This window comes from Pan troglodytes, chromosome 10 (genome assembly GCF_028858775.2).
Source record: "Pan troglodytes isolate AG18354 chromosome 10, NHGRI_mPanTro3-v2.0_pri, whole genome shotgun sequence".
NCBI classification, from domain to species: domain Eukaryota; kingdom Metazoa; phylum Chordata; class Mammalia; order Primates; family Hominidae; genus Pan; species Pan troglodytes.
Genome location: NC_072408.2, coordinates 81,960,355 through 81,979,192, shown reverse-complemented (window position 1 = coordinate 81,979,192; position 18,838 = coordinate 81,960,355). Strand labels below are relative to the sequence as shown.

Genomic DNA, 18,838 nt, shown 5'->3' with positions numbered 1-18,838 from the left:
TTATCATTATTATTTTTGGAAATACCTCAGTGATTGATAATTGTACAAAATTAAAATAATTTTCTTCACATTAAAGCCTTATACATTTTTGTGTGTGTTAGTAACTCACATGCTGGGTACACATTGTCTTTACACATTTACTGTAAAATTGTCAGTAATTTAAAAAATAAATGTATATATTACATCTTTTGCATTTATTTTCTAGACATCAATGACCTTCCAAAGACCTTTTGGTTCTCTACTTTGTTAACCTATTTAATGTGTCATAACAGATAGACGTTTATTTGCTGAATTCACATTTTACTACCTGTCTTATCACTCTCTATATTGCTAAAATTTTCTTATTAATAACTCGCAAGTCTTGCTATTTCTAAGCCATAGTATCATATCAATACCTGTTTATCAAAGAAATCTTCTTCCACAGAGGACCTGGTGTTTTCCTTACTGGGTGGACTTCGATTCTAACAAACTATGCCTGTAGAATACTGTCTGCCTTCCTTCTTTTTCTTTCTTTCTTTCTTTCTTTCTTTCTTTCTTTCTTTCTTTCTTCTTTCTTTCTTTCTTTCTTTCTTTCTTCTTTCTTTCTTTCTTTCTTTCATGGAATATGCACACAGATACACACATGTGCACGCACACACACACACACACGATCTGTTTGGTGATGAGGCCTGTTATAGGTTAAATAGTGCCCCTTCCCCTCATAAAAATTGTATTGGAGTCCTAACCTTCAGTACTTCAGAATGTAACCTTGTATGGAGATAGAATCTTTATAGAGATAGTGAAGTTGAAATGGGGTCATTTATGGCGGGCCCCAATCTAATATAACTGATATCCTTATAAAAAGAGGATGTTTGGACACAGAGACAGATATGCATGGAGAGAAAATAGTCAGAAGAGGCACAGGGAGAAGATGCCCATCTACAAGCCAAGGAGAGAGGACTGGAACATATTCTTCCTCCACAACCCTCAGAAGAAGCCAACCCTAACAACACCTTAATTTTGTATTTGAAACTGGCAGAACCATGAGACAATACATTTCTGCTGTTAAGCCACCGAGTTTGTCATACTTTCTTATGGCAGCCCTAGCAAACTAATACAAGGGGCAATGAAAACTTGAGAAAGGGTGAAATTGGCTTATTAAAAAATTACTTGGATACTTGGGTATCTGTGGCTTTTCTCTTCAGCTTCAGACAAAAAGAAACCCTGGAGCTTGTACTTTGTAAAGCACTATCTTCCTGGGATAAACTTCTAAAACTTGTTTTGCTTTAGATAACCGTGGTGTGGTGGCTGGAGACTGACATTTGATTTGAAAAAGCAAGCCAGAGCTATGCATGACATAAAAAACAATATTTACTGTCACCTGTTAGTAGACCTCTCTCTCCGGCCAACTGTCATTGAGAAAAAAAAAATGCAATTGGTTTTAGATTCTCTCACTTGTTGGGAGGGGTGGGGCATAGCGAGGGGTGGGGGGAGAGAGAGGGTGTGGAGAGTGGGGTGTAAATAAGGCAGGCAGAAGCTCCAGAGAGGGTGGAGACAGAGCTTCACGGAAGAAAAATATGTGAACCTGGTTGGTACACATAGCTTCTCCAGACCCACCCACCCACTCTTTCCTGAGCCCTGTGCTTCGGATGGCGGCGGGAGGTTGATGGCGAGTGGTGCTGAAGGGACAGCTCCAGCAGTGGCTGATTTGGGGGAGAAACAAAATCTGCAAATGGAATCCGAGCAGGGCGACTTCACCTTCAAGTGGTGAGCTCTCCTGACCTGCGGCCAGTCTCCACTCCATTCACGGCCAGCCGATCTGCCCGCTCCCGGAGGGGTCGGGCAGTGCCGGCTGGACCCGCCCCGAGCTCCATGGTTTGCCCAACCCTGCGCGATGGTGACTCTGGGCGCGGAGGTTGGCAACTGGCAAATCCGCAGATCACAGAATGAAGGCGGGGAGCGCGGCCGGCGGCCGGCGGGGGCTTTCTCCCCCACCCCAGCGCCCAGGGAAGCGGCTCAACCACCTGAATCCGGAAAACGCCAACAAGTAGTTTCTCGTCGGAGAAGGGCGGCTCAGCTGGGCGCCAAGACTCAGTCCCGCTGCCCAGAGAACCTCGTCCACTCGGAAACCAAAGCAGAACCACTTTTCTCTCGGTCTCGTTAAGGTATCTGGAAATGGGGGCGGGGGTGGTGAAAGGGGCGATTTCCTGGAAAGGGCATGTTGACCCTGCAGGCCAGCATCCCCCCCGCTCCGCCTTTCCGCAATAGGAATGTAGAGATGAAGCCCTGGGGAGAGGTGGCTGGGAGGCTGGAAACAGGGACACTGTCAGCGAGACTTTCAGCTCAGGGACCCAGGGGGTGTGCCTCCAAGCAGCTTTTCCCCGAGCCTCGCCCCTCCTAGAAAGCAAATCCCCCACCCTCCACCCACTAAGGGATTTGTTTTTCTTGGGAAGGGGGATGGGTGGGATGCATTGATCACTTCTATTCTTAAAGATGGATCTTAGTTAGTTGTTTCCTTTCCCAAGTAATAATAATATCAACAACAATAATAATAATGTGAAAAGGAAATCGAATGAGGAAATAAGTCAGAGGTCTCCTAGGTGAAAAGCAACAGCAGAGATTTTTTTTTCTCTGACTTCTGCGTTGTCTTTTTGCTTGGTCTGTGAGCAAGTGTAGAGGTGATCCTAGAACAGGTTGTGCAGAAGGCACTCCCTGAGCGCTAGGGAGTAGAGAGGGGTCCGGGGTTGACCTAGGGTGGGTGTGGAATCCGGGCTCTTCACAGGGTGGGGGGAGGGTGTGCTCTCACCCAACACTGCCAAGTTGCCTGAGGAAAACTCCCTGCCTAAGAGAATTGCATCCAAGCTAGGGGAAGGGGAGAAAGAGGAGGGTCTTGGAGAGTGGGAATGAGAGGCCAACCAGGGGAGGAGGAGAGAATGGGGCAAAGGAGGGGGAGAAAGTAGGTTTAGAGGGAGAGAGAGTGTGTTTGGGGAGGCAGAGAGGGGGTTAGGGGCTGGGAGCAGGTTGGACTTGAGTGGGAACAGAAAAGAGGAAGAGTGGAAGGTGAAAAGATGAAGGAGAAGAGATCAGAGCCAAAAGAAAGGAAAGCTGGAGGCAGGGAAAACGGTGTCATGAAAGGTCAAGAAAGACTAGGACTGCTATCTCTGTAGTTCTCTGGAAACCTGGGAATGGTTTGATGCAAGAGGCGGGGACAGCGCTGGACGCTGATCCCCTCCCGGGGAGGGTCTTTGCCCCGTGCCTGTCTGCCAACTCTGCATCCCTGGACTCGCTCTGGGTTGGTGGTGGGGGTCATGGTGTGTCTTTGACGGCTAAGATCTTTAACTCGGCGCTGTGTTTGCCTCCCCCCAGTCATGTCTGAGTCACAGAGATGGGCAAGATCGAGAACAACGAGAGGGTGATCCTCAATGTCGGGGGCACCCGGCACGAAACCTACCGCAGCACCCTCAAGACCCTGCCTGGAACACGCCTGGCCCTTCTTGCCTCCTCCGAGCCCCCAGGCGACTGCTTGACCACGGCGGGCGACAAGCTGCAGCCGTCGCCGCCTCCACTGTCGCCGCCGCCGAGAGCGCCCCCGCTGTCCCCCGGGCCAGGCGGCTGCTTCGAGGGCGGCGCGGGCAACTGCAGTTCCCGCGGCGGCAGGGCCAGCGACCATCCCGGGGGCGGCCGCGAGTTCTTCTTCGACCGGCACCCGGGCGTCTTCGCCTATGTGCTCAATTACTACCGCACCGGCAAGCTGCACTGCCCCGCAGACGTGTGCGGGCCGCTCTTCGAGGAGGAGCTGGCCTTCTGGGGCATCGACGAGACCGACGTGGAGCCCTGCTGCTGGATGACCTACCGGCAGCACCGCGACGCCGAGGAGGCGCTGGACATCTTCGAGACCCCCGACCTCATTGGCGGCGACCCCGGCGACGACGAGGACCTGGCGGCCAAGAGGCTGGGCATCGAGGACGCGGCGGGGCTCGGGGGCCCCGACGGCAAATCTGGCCGCTGGAGGAGGCTGCAGCCCCGCATGTGGGCCCTCTTCGAAGACCCCTACTCGTCCAGAGCCGCCAGGGTAAGGCCAGAATCGACCCCTTCCCTGCTGCTTCAACTTCTCCCAACTCCCTCCCCAACTTTCTGTTCTTTTCCACCCCAGGGCCTCAGGCATGGGGGGTAGAAGAGACCCGGGATTTCCTAGCGATACAGTTAGAGGCTCATCCTTTGCAGGGCAAACCCAGGGACCCTGGCCACCATCCCTACCCAGTCCCATCTTTCTCCTCCTCCTCTTCTCCCAACTCAAACAGATTTGCTTTAGCAGATGGGACCTAGAGGGCCAATGTCGACTTTTCTGTGCACGTCTTTGGACCCTGTCCTGAAACGGCTATGAGGATTCATCTCGAGTTTCTCCCTCACTCCTTTGTTCTAACTTTTCCTTTAGCTCAGATCTCTCTTCTGGCCTCCTGGTCATCCCTATTTGACATTTTCAGTGAGGCCCCCTTCACATCTGACTCACCCAGAGCCGTGGCTCCAATTGGGGGTTGAATCTGAGGACAGAGGAAGGGGAAATGGAATGTATCTATGTGGCTGGGGAAGTGGAGGGAGGAAAGGTTTGCCGGGAGGTTTATGTTGTGAAGAGAATCTCCAGAACGTTGTTTGGGCCTGTCACTTTCCAAGGGAGACGAATACTAGGATTGTTTCCGTGAGTTGACCAGAGAGCCCACTTACACACAGAATTTTGAGCCTCGTCCCTTTTGCCTAGGGCTGTATCTCTGATCCTTACAGGTTGAACATACATTAACCTCTTTGGTGATCCTAGTTCTCTAAATCTGAGTAATTTAGATTGGAGCAAACTTTATTTTACTTTTAATATTGTGATTCCAGCCTCAGTGTTCTTTTTCGGGTTCTAGTTTAAATGACAGCTCAACTTTAAACCTTGACACTCCCAATTAATTCTTCAAAATCTCATGAAGAGATTATAAAAGTAACCAATAATGGTTTCTCTGGTTGAAAGGAAATAAAGACATATAAATAACCAAAAATTATACAGTATGTGAATGGTTTTTAATTATATATGAGAACAAAGTACTGTATTCAGTTAAATCTTTGCAACTGCATGTGTCTGGTTTGCTTCCGACACCCAGAAAAGACACCCCATGGGCAGAGTGGGAATTCTCCCAACTTTACTTTGGCTCTATCTTCATTATTTTCTTCCTCTGTATGTCAGAAGTGTCTGCATCTGAGATGTTATGCAGCTATCTACTAATTTGTCAGAAGATGTGCTACTGATAACACTTTGGAAGTCTGTGGATGTGTTTTGTTTTCAGTGTGAAATAGAATATGAAAGAGACAATTTAAAGCATTGCTACTCTTTTAGACTTGGTATTTAAATGCATACATAAATTCTAACATGCCTGCATACACATATTTGAACATAGAATTAGTAGCTTCAACTTGGAAATCTTTTTTTTTTTTTTTTCAGGCCATGCCATAAATTCAACAACAGAGTTGGCATTCAGGAAAAAAAAAAAAAAAACCCAAACCAACCAAACAAAACCGCAAGTGCATATTCATTTAAATTAAACCACAGGCTCATGACCATTACATCTGTGCATCTGTGTTTTTTGGATTCCAGCTGAATGTTATGGAGCTCTTTCCACTTGGTGGCTAAAAAGATAATCTGAATTTGTTTTCAGGCCCGTCATGTGATTCTTTTTTTCCAGATCATGTGCTACAAAAGGACATAATGTTTTACTATTTTTCCTTATGGTAACATAATACATCTTATTGTAGGCCAGATTGCATAGCAAAAACTTTAAGAAGGTGTTCAACTTTTATCATTGCCATGAAATTTGATTCTATAGTTTATTGATCAAAAGGATAAACCATTGACTTGAAAATTGTGTTTAAAAAGCATTTACTATGATATTTCTTTATAATAATCTTGAGACTTTGATCTGCATCTGTTTTGGTGAGAAAAGAATACACCAAAATTGAGATTAAAACAAGGTCAAAGAGCAAGTAGAAGCAGAATCAGCTAAGAATCATAGACCTGAAAAATTTATTTGAGGTCACGTTTAGTCAAGACCCTTTATACTGTAGATGAGGGAAATGAAGACTGCAGATGCTAAGTGATGGCCAAGGTTATACATCAAGTTAATAGCAAAGCCAAAATTATCCCAGAGGTCTCATGACACTCTCCTCAGGCCCTTTCTAGCAAAACTACTGATTATAACTGGACTGGATTGTGAAATCTCTGCAGATCACATTGGTCTTGAGATTTAATGCGGCATAAGACATTCACTAGGGTCCTAACTGTGAAAGGTCATCTATGACTTTTAAAATATATGTATTCCAGGACTTTCGCTCCTGGAATTTTTACCCTTTACCACCCAACAGTAGAATAAAAATATGGGACTTGAATTAACTTCTTAAAAAGAATCCTGTTTGAACTTTCCATTTTTATTGACCAGTCAGGGTTTAATGTTTGGCTTTCTTTTGTGGGTCTTGTCTTCAGGGAAATCCCTTTTCAAATTCCTAGGGGTTGGCTGAAAAAAAGTAATCATAAGTCACCATTCTATTTAAAAGTGACTTAATATTTTTACCTGAGCACTTTTAGTTAAGATGATAACCTGACAACGTTATCTGACTAGTTTGAAAAATAGAATCATATGTGGAGGCCACAAGTTGAAATTATATTTTGCATCGACACAATTCGAGGAAACATAAAACATTTATCAAGTGGTTTGCTTCAGTTGTCTTATTATCATGAGTCTCATTCTTAATAGAAGTATTTAAACTTTTATAAACACTCTTACTTTTTAACATTAGCTCATCTTTCATTGAAATATTTGACACGAAAAATTTTAACTCTCTAAATTTCCCTTTTCAACTCATTATACCTGTTTCACAATTTTCTTTTTTCTCCAATATTGAAAGGATTGGATCAGTTATATAATAAATGTGCTTTGTTTGTAATTTTTGTGATTTAAATGACAGACAAAACAACGGTGATAGGAACTGAATAATTAATTGAATTTTGCAACCCTGCATTTTTGCCTTTTATTTTGGTTGGCATGTCCCTCTCCTCTGTGATTTTTAATTTATGAAGTAAATACATATTTGAGGGGTCTATATTGTTGTATTTCAATTGGTAAATAAGTGTATATTTTATACATTTAAATTCTTATTCTTAAGAATAGTATTCAAAAATAGAAATTTATAAAAATTCAAATATAAGTTGTCATGGAAACCTGTTGTGGAGAAAACGAGATCAGGAAAAAAATGAGAATTTATTTTGTTGATGCTAGTGAGTGATATTTACAAACAGTAAAAAACAAGGATGCATAAATATATTTGTAAAAATGTGATGCACTGTATATTTTCAATTTAATGTGTAAGTGTTAGAAAAACATGAAGCTTGTATGTGCTTTCCTTTGAAGAATGTGTCATATATAAGAGGACAGGTACCAAGCAGAAATTCCTTGATAGAGTTTCTAGATTTTTAGAAGTTTTTAAAAATCACATAAGGACAAAATACTAAAATAAAAGACAATTTTGAAGAATCTGTTTGGAGTATTAAACAGCTGAGAGCAGTTATAAGTTTCTCTTTCTCTTCTTTTCACTTATATTTTTTATAGGGTAGGGGAGATGATTGAATTCAGCTCTGTTTTAGAATGTTGGCTCTTCCTTGGTGATTTATGCATATCTTTGATTACTTGGCAGATCTTCTGTTTTTTACTTTTAAAGCACATTTTAGAAAAGAAAAAACAAAATAATAACTGCCATGGAACCCCACTTAAGGTGTTGCCTTTTTGATGTGTTTCTAGCTCTTTCACATACATTCCCCTGACCTTTATCTCATTTACTGTTGTTGAAATACAATATGGGTTGTATCTCATATACAATCCTTCTGCATCATACAGGGATTGTGATAGTGAATCTATCATTTTTTAAACCTTGAAAATATTCATATTATTAGCATTATAGATTACTTCTACAGCATTACCAAAATGTACTCTGTAGAAGCCATTAAAATGGAAATTTTAATTTCTAGCATTAGACTCAAATTTGCAAATATTTAATTTACTTTGTATGGGCCACTTTTTCCTCTTCCCCAAGCCACAAAACAAAACAAGAAAGACATGATCTAAATAAATATTTGCTAGTATTAAATGTAGCACTTGATTTTTAAAAATTATAATAAGGTATAGGAACAATTTGAATCATATATTAAGATTAAAGGAAGAAAATGTATTAAGTCTTGTTTTGTAAGAGTGGTTCTAATTAAAAGAATTAATGGCTAAATATAGCTTATTCATAAAATACTGTTGTCAATTATTAAAATTTTAGAAAGCACATTTATTCAATGAATATTGATTACACAGTCACTGTAGACTGAAAACTATGAAAAGTACTGGGAATGCATGGAGAAGATATAATCCTTTGCCTTCAATGAGCTCACCTCTCTATTTGTAATAAAACATTTCCTAAAGGAATTATCTATTAAATTAAAAAAAAAGATTATGGCAAATAAAATTCTAGAGGTGTTAAAAATACATTTTCCTAAAAAAAAAAAAAAACTCACATAGGAATATTGCCTGACACATGCAGTAAAATATTCCTTTTAGAAATGATGATGTTAAGGTATTATTGGTCTTTATTTTATTACAAAATATTAGGCTCTTAAATTCCTTATTTTTCTGTTTTCACAATGACTTACAGGCTCTCTCCTTACAATATAATGAAGACTGTACTTATACCAAACAACAATTGAGCTATTTGGAGGTGTGGCCAAGTTTCTTTCATTATTTCCATTTAATTAAAAGTCATGGCCAACATCATGACAATGCATACCCAAACTTCATATTCCTCAAAAGAGTCTGCTATAATAGTCCACTGTGTTTGCACTTTCCACCTAAGCATTGAAGTGTCTTTTGACCTTTTCAGGGTCAAAAGGCTTATAAATAAATTTAATTTTATGCTTATAGTCTAAGCATTGGATAGAATCAGAGAGTACCTGATTAATAGATCACTAAAATAATCAAGTAAATTTAATTGCCAAATAAATATACATACAAGTGATATACATATGAGGTGACCTGATTTATGGTTGGACATTAGGTGTGCAAAAAGTGAATATAGTTGGATAGATTAGGTATGATCTCTTCTGTAATATTTTGCTAAGAGCTCATTTGTAGACCTGAGTTGACAAAATTAAAGACAAGGAAAGTTTTTTATCTTTGTCAGTAAGCTCATTTTCAAAGCAACTGAAAAGGAAGGTATAGATCAACCTTTTTGTAGATTTTGCATTTGAAAATGTTTATCATTGCCATCAATTTTTACTATGACAAATAAAGTAAATGTCATTTTCAAGTATTGTATTCTTTGAACTTCTGGGCCATGTATTCTTTTTATTGTGGGAACCTTTAGAAATGTGTCTAAATAAAATAGTAAAGGGCATTAAAGATAAACACAGACCTGTAGAAGAAAATATATAGTGGAAAAATAGTCTAAAAAATAACCTTCAATATATTCCATAAACTTAATTCAATTCTAGTTGAAATATGAAGGGCTTTTCTTCTAGAAGAGCAGTCAAAATATTCTTTTAAGACAGAAAAGCACTGCTTTTTTGCCTTCCGTGCAGGTTGAGGGATGGTAATAATCCTAACACGGTGTAGTCAATATTTTCATAGAAAGTGAATAGAATGTGAGTGTTGGGAGGAGAACAGAGCAGGACTGGATATTATATGGAAAAAGAATTGAAAAATGCCTGAATTGAGACCTAAGAGACCTACGCTCCAGTCTTGATTTCAACACTAGTTGTGTGACCTTGGAGAATTTACTTCATCTTCCTAAATCTTGATTTCCTTTGCTTTATTCTGAAAAATAAAACCCAAACATTGAGATGACACATTGGACTAGATAGTATCTAAACTTCTTTTCAGCTCTAAAATTTTGAGATTTGTAGGATAATTATTGCTAAAGATTCTGGGGGAGAGAGGAAGGGACGACATGTTCATGCCCATTCAGATTGCACTCCAAGGACCATCACACTAATAAAGTAAACCAGAATCTGTTTTTTTTTTTTTCAATTTCGTTTGTAACTTTCTGCCCTTTTTTTTCCCTACAGCTGTTGGGTAGCTACTGCTGTGGTTACCATAGAAACAGGTTAGCTCCCAGCTTCCTGTTTCCATTGAAAACAGCTTTCTCTCAACCACATATTGATCTCAGGAAATCATTTTGCTGTGGCTCTGTCATGAAACCCATGAAGATGTTCAGCTCTGTCATTTCTTAGGTCTAAGATTCAGTGCAGGTGTATATCCAGCCACCTGCAAGGGTAACCGATTAGATAATCTCAGTCGCATTTTCACTTGAAAAGTATCTTATCAACAACACCATGTTTTTCCCCTTTTCATATTTTATATAAAAGGGACAGTCTTATTCTCTTGAGGACTTACACTATGCCTAACATATTTAAGTGTTTACAAAATAGTGTCAAATTATTCAATTCTAATCTCTTTCATAACCCATTCTATTAGAATAAACATAGAAAATAGTGTGCTGTCTAGCACACTTCATAAGTTAAAATTATATTTTGTTCATAATGTTCATTAAGATATATTTTAATGTGCTCACTAGTGAAGATTATTTTAAAATGAATGTGCATGTATAGTGTATAGTGCTCCATATTTCTGTTTTGAGAAAATCATTTTTCTATTTTTAGGGTATATGTATATACATAAAAAGAATATATATTCAAATATATATTCACTGTTATAATACAGACACATGCTCAGGGAACATGTTTGTAAAATTTGTATGTGGGTAAGAGATAGAATAGATTTGTGGGAATATGGCTTTAAGTTTTGATTGAGAAGTGCGTGTGTGCATGTTATTATATGTGTCCAAAATATATATTATATTAGTGAAATTGGTGAAGAAATATGTGATAGACTTCTGGTGTTTATGCTGATTAGAACTGGAAGAAAATTGGCAATCATCTGGCACAACTGCCTCAATTCACAGAGAAGACAACTGACATGTTTCAGTCATGACAAGTTAACGACAATGGCAGGGCTAGTATTTAGATCTTGTGACTTCTGATTAAGTGTTCATTCTGTTCAATTTTGATTGCTTAGTTTATACTGTGTTTAACACTAAATGCACGAGTTTTAGCTGTCGGGAAGCAGCAAGACTGTTAGGAAGGATAGGCTCTGATCCCTTCCATGTCTTATTGTTCAACAATATCAGAAATTTGTCATTATTTTAGGGATTTGCCTTATTTTCAAGATTCTCTTCCAGTCGCAGTCTTCCATTGCTACCTTCCCCACTAGTTTTACATGTTATTGTCTTACTTCCTAAAAAGCCTTAAAAATAGCCTGCTTATGCACTTAACCACTTTTTTTCCCTTCAGCTTGTAACACCTATGAGAAGACCTGCAGGAGCTTACCTCCCAAGCTGAGCCAGAAGATATTTAGATAATTAAGAAATGATACCTATTTTTCCTTTGACCCTTTTGTGTATAAGTCTTTTATAATACGTTTTTCTACTTTTGTTTGATTTATTTATTTTTAATGTAACACTGGTTCAACCTATTGGCAATAGAACATCATCTTCTCAAATGTAAATAACCAGGTCATGGTGGGTTTTCCCAGGGATGACTGGTGAATTGAAGAGAAAAGCATTTAGAGCTATTGGAGATCTGCAAACAAAGTTAAATGTTGTTGTAAGGTCAGTAAATACAATACAGAAAAAACAATTTCCCTGAATATTCTTTAATGAACAGTAAGCCAAAGATGATGTGATGGGAATGTAAAGCAGTGTTATAATTTGGGAGTGTCCTAGAAAATACATTTTATAGAAATCAAAGCAGAAGAACTTGGGGCAAAATGTTATGGGTAATGTTGGGCAAAAATACTCCATGATTACTGCAATTACTTGACTGGCCTTCTTTCCTGAAAGTTGATCATGATACCAACATCTTGCTAAACTGACATTTCCTCAATGCTGTATGTGTCCAGAAAATCTCATGCAGACACTTCAGTAGTGTCTCCTTCATTCTTTGTTTGAAGCCCCTGGTTGGTGTGTTATCAAATCTTAGAGGTTTGCCATTCTTCAACAATATCAGACTGTGCTGTAGACATCTTTAAAAATTGGAGCAAAGGCCAAGATAGTCTTTCTTGACAGTTTTTTCTATAATTTAGTCTTAGCAGTAAAAAGTGTTTTCCTTTGAGTTGTCTCTGTGATGAGAGACCTAGAAAGAAAAAATAATCAACTTTTGGTTGCATAAATTCTCTTATTTTACACCAATATTTTATCCAGGATTTTAAAATTGTTTAGTAAGTAATAAAATGCAAAGACATCTTTTATAAAATGTCGTGATTTAAATAATATTGCCCATATATTCAAATAATATTAATTGACTCTAAATATATATTGCATGTTTATAAATTATGTTTAAGCAAAAACTATTTGGACCAATATAAATTTTTTTGAGTTTTTTTTGTCATTTTGTGCTCCATGAAAAGGCCAGACATTATTCAGAATTTATGTAAAATTTGTGTCTATGCTTGCAAATTATAGAATAGAAATTCAGATATGGGGTTCTTGATTTTGGTACTTTTAAGTTTATTGACTTAGGATTAAATGCTATTTGCTAAAAGTGAATATTGTATAATAATTGTACCGGAAATGATGGCATAATAATCATTGCAGTAACAAACTTCCTTACCGATGTTGATGTATTAATTTTTAGATAAAAGTAGTAAAATTGGTATTTAGGAAAATATAACAATAGTTATTACAGTTTGACTTACCATTTAAGTTGTTCTGCTTCTCTCTTTTAGGCTTCTTGTAGGAGCAATGAGAGGAATATTATGAAAGTTACTAGAATTCTCTTAATGCAACCAAGTAGACTGAGTAGGAAATGGGCAGAATAGAACCTTAACTGACTTTTCTCTGTACAAACAGAATCGAAAATAGCAGTTATCTTTAATTTTTTAAATATATTATAACTTTATAATTAGGCCTGAGTGAACCTATCACCATCATCTAAAATAATTAGTGGATGCGTCAAAGTTGAGCAACTTTCATATTTGTATCATTTGTGTATGCTGTATGCTTATGCTTAATTCCCAGGCACATAATGTTGACTGTAATTTGATACTTAGAATGCAATGCTAGAAATATAGAATTTAAGCAAACTAATAAGATCAAACATATTTTAATGTATTATTAGGCTTTAATGACATTAAAAAATGATTAGACTTGATGCAAAAGCAGGATTGTCTTTAATTAATTGCCTCATGTTTTCTATAAATTTACTGTTTAATTCTTAATTGTAGTATGTACTTGCTATCAGTTGCAAGATTTTTTTAATTTAGTGAGTGTTTTAAAAAATCTGATTCTTTTTCAATTTTTTTCATCATTGATTCAATTCATCGCTGATTTATCTATCTTAGGTGATTTCTTAGTAACGTTTGTTTTTTAGATGTAAGTGCAGTTGTCAGAGTACTTGACTTTGTACTTCAACGCTTGGTTTCTTTATCACTATAGTCTTTTGTGTTTCCTCTACTTTGTCCACACTGATTGGATGATAAAGTAGCATGTTGTTGTCAGGATTTGTACATTCTCCTTTAACTAAACAAACTGGGAAAGAAAAAAATCATCAAGTTTCTAGTGCTTTTGAATCTGTTAGTTGACAACTATTGAATTTCAACTGTTGGCCAGAACTAGGTTATGTTCTAAGAATGCAAAATGGATTAAAATTTAGCACTTGCCTTCGCAACACTTGTATTCAGTAGGAAAAGAAGAACTATAAATTCAGAGTTATAGTGCACTAAGTGATATAGTAGAGACATTGATATAGTGTAGACGCACAGGTTAAGAAGGAAACAAAGATGACATTTTGGTTAACTCCCAGAAGATAAGTAGGCATTTTCCAAAAATCAAGGGGAAGGTCAGTGGAGTAGTGAGCAAACATGAAGGCTTAACGGGGAATATCATGTCATGTAACATTGAATAACAAAAAGATCTGAAGGCATGAAACATGGCAAAGACAGAGTTACAGGCTTGAGAGAACAGGGACGGTGGAAATTGGGAAGGAGGGGACCACTGGGCTTATGTGTAAGATATCCTGCTTAGATGTAAGACTCTCAGTCCAGGACAGCAATGGATACTGTTTTATCAGTTTACTTAAAATTTGCAGTTCATAAATTTGAATGTGCCTATGAATCACCTAAGATGTTGACTAAAATTGTGCAACTCAGGTCTCACCCCAGAGATCCTAATTCAGTGGGATTTGGGTATGATTCATATCAGGTGAATGCACTTTGAGCGCAGTTGGCTACTTGCTCACTATGTGCCAGTATTGTGCTACAACTGCAGAAAAAACAAATACAATTCAACAATGAATTAAGAGACAAATCAAGCTTAGACCAGTATTAGAACTGGTTACCTGTAGTTCAGTAGGATGTTAACAGGTGTTTTCTCTCAAAATACTTTCATGGATGGAAGAATTTGGAAAAAAGTTAAAAATAAAGTTATATAGTTGTTTTTTAATTGCATGTCTTCTTAGAGTCAAGGAGTTAAGTAACTAACTGGCTGACTTCTGATAGTTGATTTTGAGATGGAAGCTAATTAGTGTATTAGTGTTAAGGACTTGACTGAATACGCTAAATATGAATTCTGACTCAACAACTTGCTTGCTGTCTTTTCTTCAGGGAATTCTCTAAGCCTCCTTTTTTCTCATCTGGACCAGGGAGAAAATAATAGTGTCTGACTCAGTAGAGTGCTACGAGGAAAGACTGAGCACATTTATGTTAAGAATCCAGACCTCGTTCTAGAAATGTCATTTGTATTATTATTACTCTTAACATTATCATTGCTATTATTCCTTGAGGCAAGCATTGCTCATTTCTGGAGGTGAGGTGTTTATAGTAGCCTACTTTAAGAAGCCTTTCTGGTGTTTAGAATGTTCATGAAGAAATAAGTTGTCTCTCCCTGAGATTTTCTGTGTGGATTCTAAATGACTGTCTGGGCAGTGTTAGAAGTAATTATTTCATTTATGATTAAATGGTAATTAATTAAAATAATATCCAATATACATACTATAAATCAGGCATATTGCAAGCGGCAAGGTGAAGGCATATTCCCAGCCTTTAACACACTTGTAGTCTATTGTAAGAAAACAGCCAAAGGATGATGATAGTGCAATGTCATAATATCTGCAGTAGAAGTGAGCACAGGGTGATTTGGAGGTTAACACAGCTTTGCTAGCATTGGAAAAATTTTCCAGTCTTTGTTGGTACCACAGGATGAAGAGGAGATAGATTTTTCAGACAGTGGGAAGAGCCTAAATAGTTTCAACAGGAAAGGAAGGCATGGACTGTTTGTCCTGTTTGAGGTACTGTGAATAATTAAATACCACTGGAGCATTGAGCAAGGGGTGGGGAGGTACACCAGGAGACAGACCCTGAGGTTGGCTGGGAATGCTTGACAAGTTCTCTTGAGAAGTTCTGGTCTTTCTCTGCTGGTAATGGAGAGATTTTGAAGGATTTTAAGAGCAGCGGCAAACAAATTTGTAATCGGCAATATCATTCTGAAACCTTTGTAGCTGAAGAGGGGATTGGGTTGGAGAGGGTGAGTGTAAGTTTTTCAAGAGGGCCACAGTTTAGTGTGTTATTGAAGTAACACAGGTGGTAGGAGACAACATTGAACCTTGAAATAAGACAGCAGCAAGAGGAATGAAGTAAAATGGTAAAGTGGACACAGTTGAAGAGGAGTTTTGACTAATTAGGTAGGAGTGAATGAGGCAACAAGAAAAGTCAAGAATGTTCCCTTAGTTTCTCTTTGTGTTATGGGACAAGAGAAACTTTATGACTTCTTTCTCATTCAAGATTCAATGGTTACTATTTGGGTATCTGGCTCATGAGTAGTTAGTTATTCTTTTACAAGATTTAACACTATAATATTTGGTATTATATTTTGTGATTTTTTTCTTTTATATTTCTGTATAAACTACCTAATTATAGAAGGCTACTTCATAGGTTTTATGGTTATGAAATTAGATGCTGAGTATGCCAGTTAAGATTTTTGGTTAATGTAATTCACCCACCACCATAACAAGTTAGTGAGATAAGCAATCCTCTGTACAAGAAATACAGGCTTTATATTGCTACTACTTTATTTAAAGCCCAAGAAAATAATATTAGTTTTTGCACAGTTTCTATGAAACAGAACTGCCTGTCCCATGTAGAAGTCCATGTGGATTCCAAAGCTAGAAATTTGAATTGAACTAGGATTAAAGGAAAATGATAATGTGATTCTGAAGTTCAAAATACTCTTTGGAAAATTGCTTTACATAAAACTCACTGTAGAAAAGTAGAAGAAAGAGCAAAGGTAGTGAGGAAGAAAAATAAAAATGAAAGCAGGTATTAAACTGGGAAGATGGTGACTTCAGAAACAAGGCAGTCATTCCTTCCAAGACACATATATACCACACCATTTTCTTGTTTTAAAAGAACTTTATCTGTTTTCCTTGACTACATACTAAGATTCCATAGAATGGTTCTTCAGAATCTTACTACCTATGCTCCTAGTCATTTTCCTTACAACTCCACTGCCAAAAGCATAGTCATGTTCAAACCACAGTTTTTGCCCTTCCTGGATATAAGACATGTATTCTCTAGTTATCAAATATTTTTAAACACCTCTTCCAAAGCAGTTAATTTCTTTCTCTGAGTTTCCACATCACTTTATAGACATTGTATTATAGCACTTAACTAAACTGTATTAATTTCCTAAGGCTTCCATAACAAATCACCACAACCAAATGACTTCAAAGGGGTGACTTAAGACAACAGACACCTATCGTCTTACAGTTTTGGAGGCTAGAAGCTAGTTTGGCAGGCTTGGTTTCTTCTATTGGTTCTAAAAGATAATCTGTTTCATGACTCACTGCTAGCTTCTGGTGGTTGCAATTCTTGGAGTTTCTTTGTGTTTCTTGGCTGTAGATGCATCTCCATCTTCACATGATGATCCCCTTCCCCTGGCCTTGCCTTGCCCTCAGTGTATGGGTCTCTGTTTTCTCTTCTTATCAGGACAATAGTCAATTGGATTATGGCCCACTCTAACCCAGCATGGCTCCATTTTGATTTAACTAATTGTTAAATTAGCTAAAATTTAATTCTGAGGTTTGGGGTAGACATGAATTTTGAGGGACACTATTGAAACCAGTACCCTAATTTTTCCATTTTGACAACACATTTGCAATATTCAGGGAATCTTTCTTATTTTCTGGTTACTCTTTTCTTTTTTCATATCTGCGTGTTGTATCTTAATGACTATAATGTCTTTGTGAATCTTTCTGAAATACTAATTGGAAAATTCTTTAAATTCTATTTTATTTCTGGCATTAACTCTATTCCCTCTATGGAATTTCTTTTTCATTTGCTCGTCTTGGTTGTTGCATTTTATACTATTGAATCTCTTCAGATATCTTTTACTCTGAAAGAGAGTTGGGTGAATATAGTGTGTTGTGGGTAGGTTGGCAGGATTGTGCAGAACACAGGATTCCCTTCAGGGTGGGTGGATAGGAGCAGGTTGGCAAATTGGGGTATTGTGGAGGTCTAAAAAAGGAAGTTTTATTTGGAGATAGAACTTTAGAGCATTTCAATCAATATGGGGTTACCTTTCCTTTTTCTTTTTCTCCATGCACTTTGAGGAAATATGAAGGTACCTTAGAGTTTGCTCCACTTTTCTTTATCACACCAACATACCTAATTTAGAACTGTCTTCTCTTCTGTTGATTCCCTACTCTATTTATAGAGCTGTTCTTGCTAGCTATATTCTAAGGGCAAATTCTATAGCCAGACACCGAAAGAAATTCCAGACCTTCTGAGCAGTTGTCCCATAGCCAGCTCCCTCTCCTAGTACATGTTGCCTCTGAATTTGAGGCTCCTCCGGATTTCCTTGGGAAGAAAAGGACCAACCCCTTTTCTTTACCTATATTGAATTACATTACTCCACTTCCAACCTATGTATTCATTATTTTCATCCTATTTGCTTTATATCTCAGTATTCTAGTCCAATAATAATAACTTTTCCTGTTTTTCATCCCTGTGATTATTTTTCACCATTTTAAATAAAATTTGGATAAGAAGATAAGTTTACTATCTTCAACTAGAGTTGGACTATATGTGTATAGGCTTCTTGTTCATACTAGTTATAAACTTGTGTATAGGAACACTATTTTGTTGTCGTTGTTGTTGTTTTTACCCAGAGTTATGAACAGTGTCTGGTTATTTTCTCGCTAGGTTTTAAAAAAATTGTAGATATTTATAGGGTACAATGTGATATTTTGATATATATTTACAATGTAAAATAACTAAATCTGGCTAATGAATAAATTTCTCACCTCACATACTTTTTTGTGGTGAAAATGCTTAAAATATACTCTTTTAGCAATTTCAAAATATATAATGCATTATTATTTATTATGGTCACCATTTTGTGCGATAGATTACTAAAGCTTAGGTTTTTATCACCATCTGAATAATTCTGTGATTTTCCTTGCCTACAATGATGTATTTCTCTATGATTCTTCCCCACAAAGGCAATGTTTCTTCCTCTTTTCTTTGAGCTCACCTTCTTTTCCCACTTTTTAATTTATTCTGATCCCCAAATACATACACAATCCTACTGAGAAAATTAGAAGCCTAGCCATAATGTGTGATTTTCTCATTGCCATAAGAAGCTTTTTAGACTAACAGTAAATGAAAAATTCTTGAAAAGGATCACTCGGACGACGGTGACACTTAATTTGTTATCTACCCACTGAGAATACATTTGTAAGAACCATGCA

At 37.7% G+C, this 18,838-nt stretch overlaps 1 protein-coding gene across 19 annotated transcripts in view; it reads left to right on the top strand.

Annotated features, from left to right (window-relative positions):
- The first annotated feature begins 1,491 nt into the window (after positions 1-1,491).
- KCNC2 (potassium voltage-gated channel subfamily C member 2) overlaps positions 1,492-18,838 on the top strand; it is a 169,589-nt gene continuing 152,242 nt past the window's right edge. For 8 of the 19 annotated variants that reach the window (XR_010148084.1, XM_016923867.3, XM_016923861.3 and 5 more), the window contains exons 1-2: positions 1,494-2,144; positions 3,346-4,051. Coding sequence is in view for 18 of the 19 variants with exons in the window: in XM_016923867.3 (XP_016779356.1) it covers positions 3,365-4,051 (687 nt within the window). In the remaining variant the exon portion in view is untranslated. Of the gene's footprint in view, positions 2,145-2,570; positions 2,734-2,861; positions 2,936-3,345; positions 4,052-18,838 lie in introns of those variants that run through there. The other 11 variants (XM_063785910.1, XM_054664501.2, XM_016923869.3 and 8 more) reach the window with 5 other exon arrangements.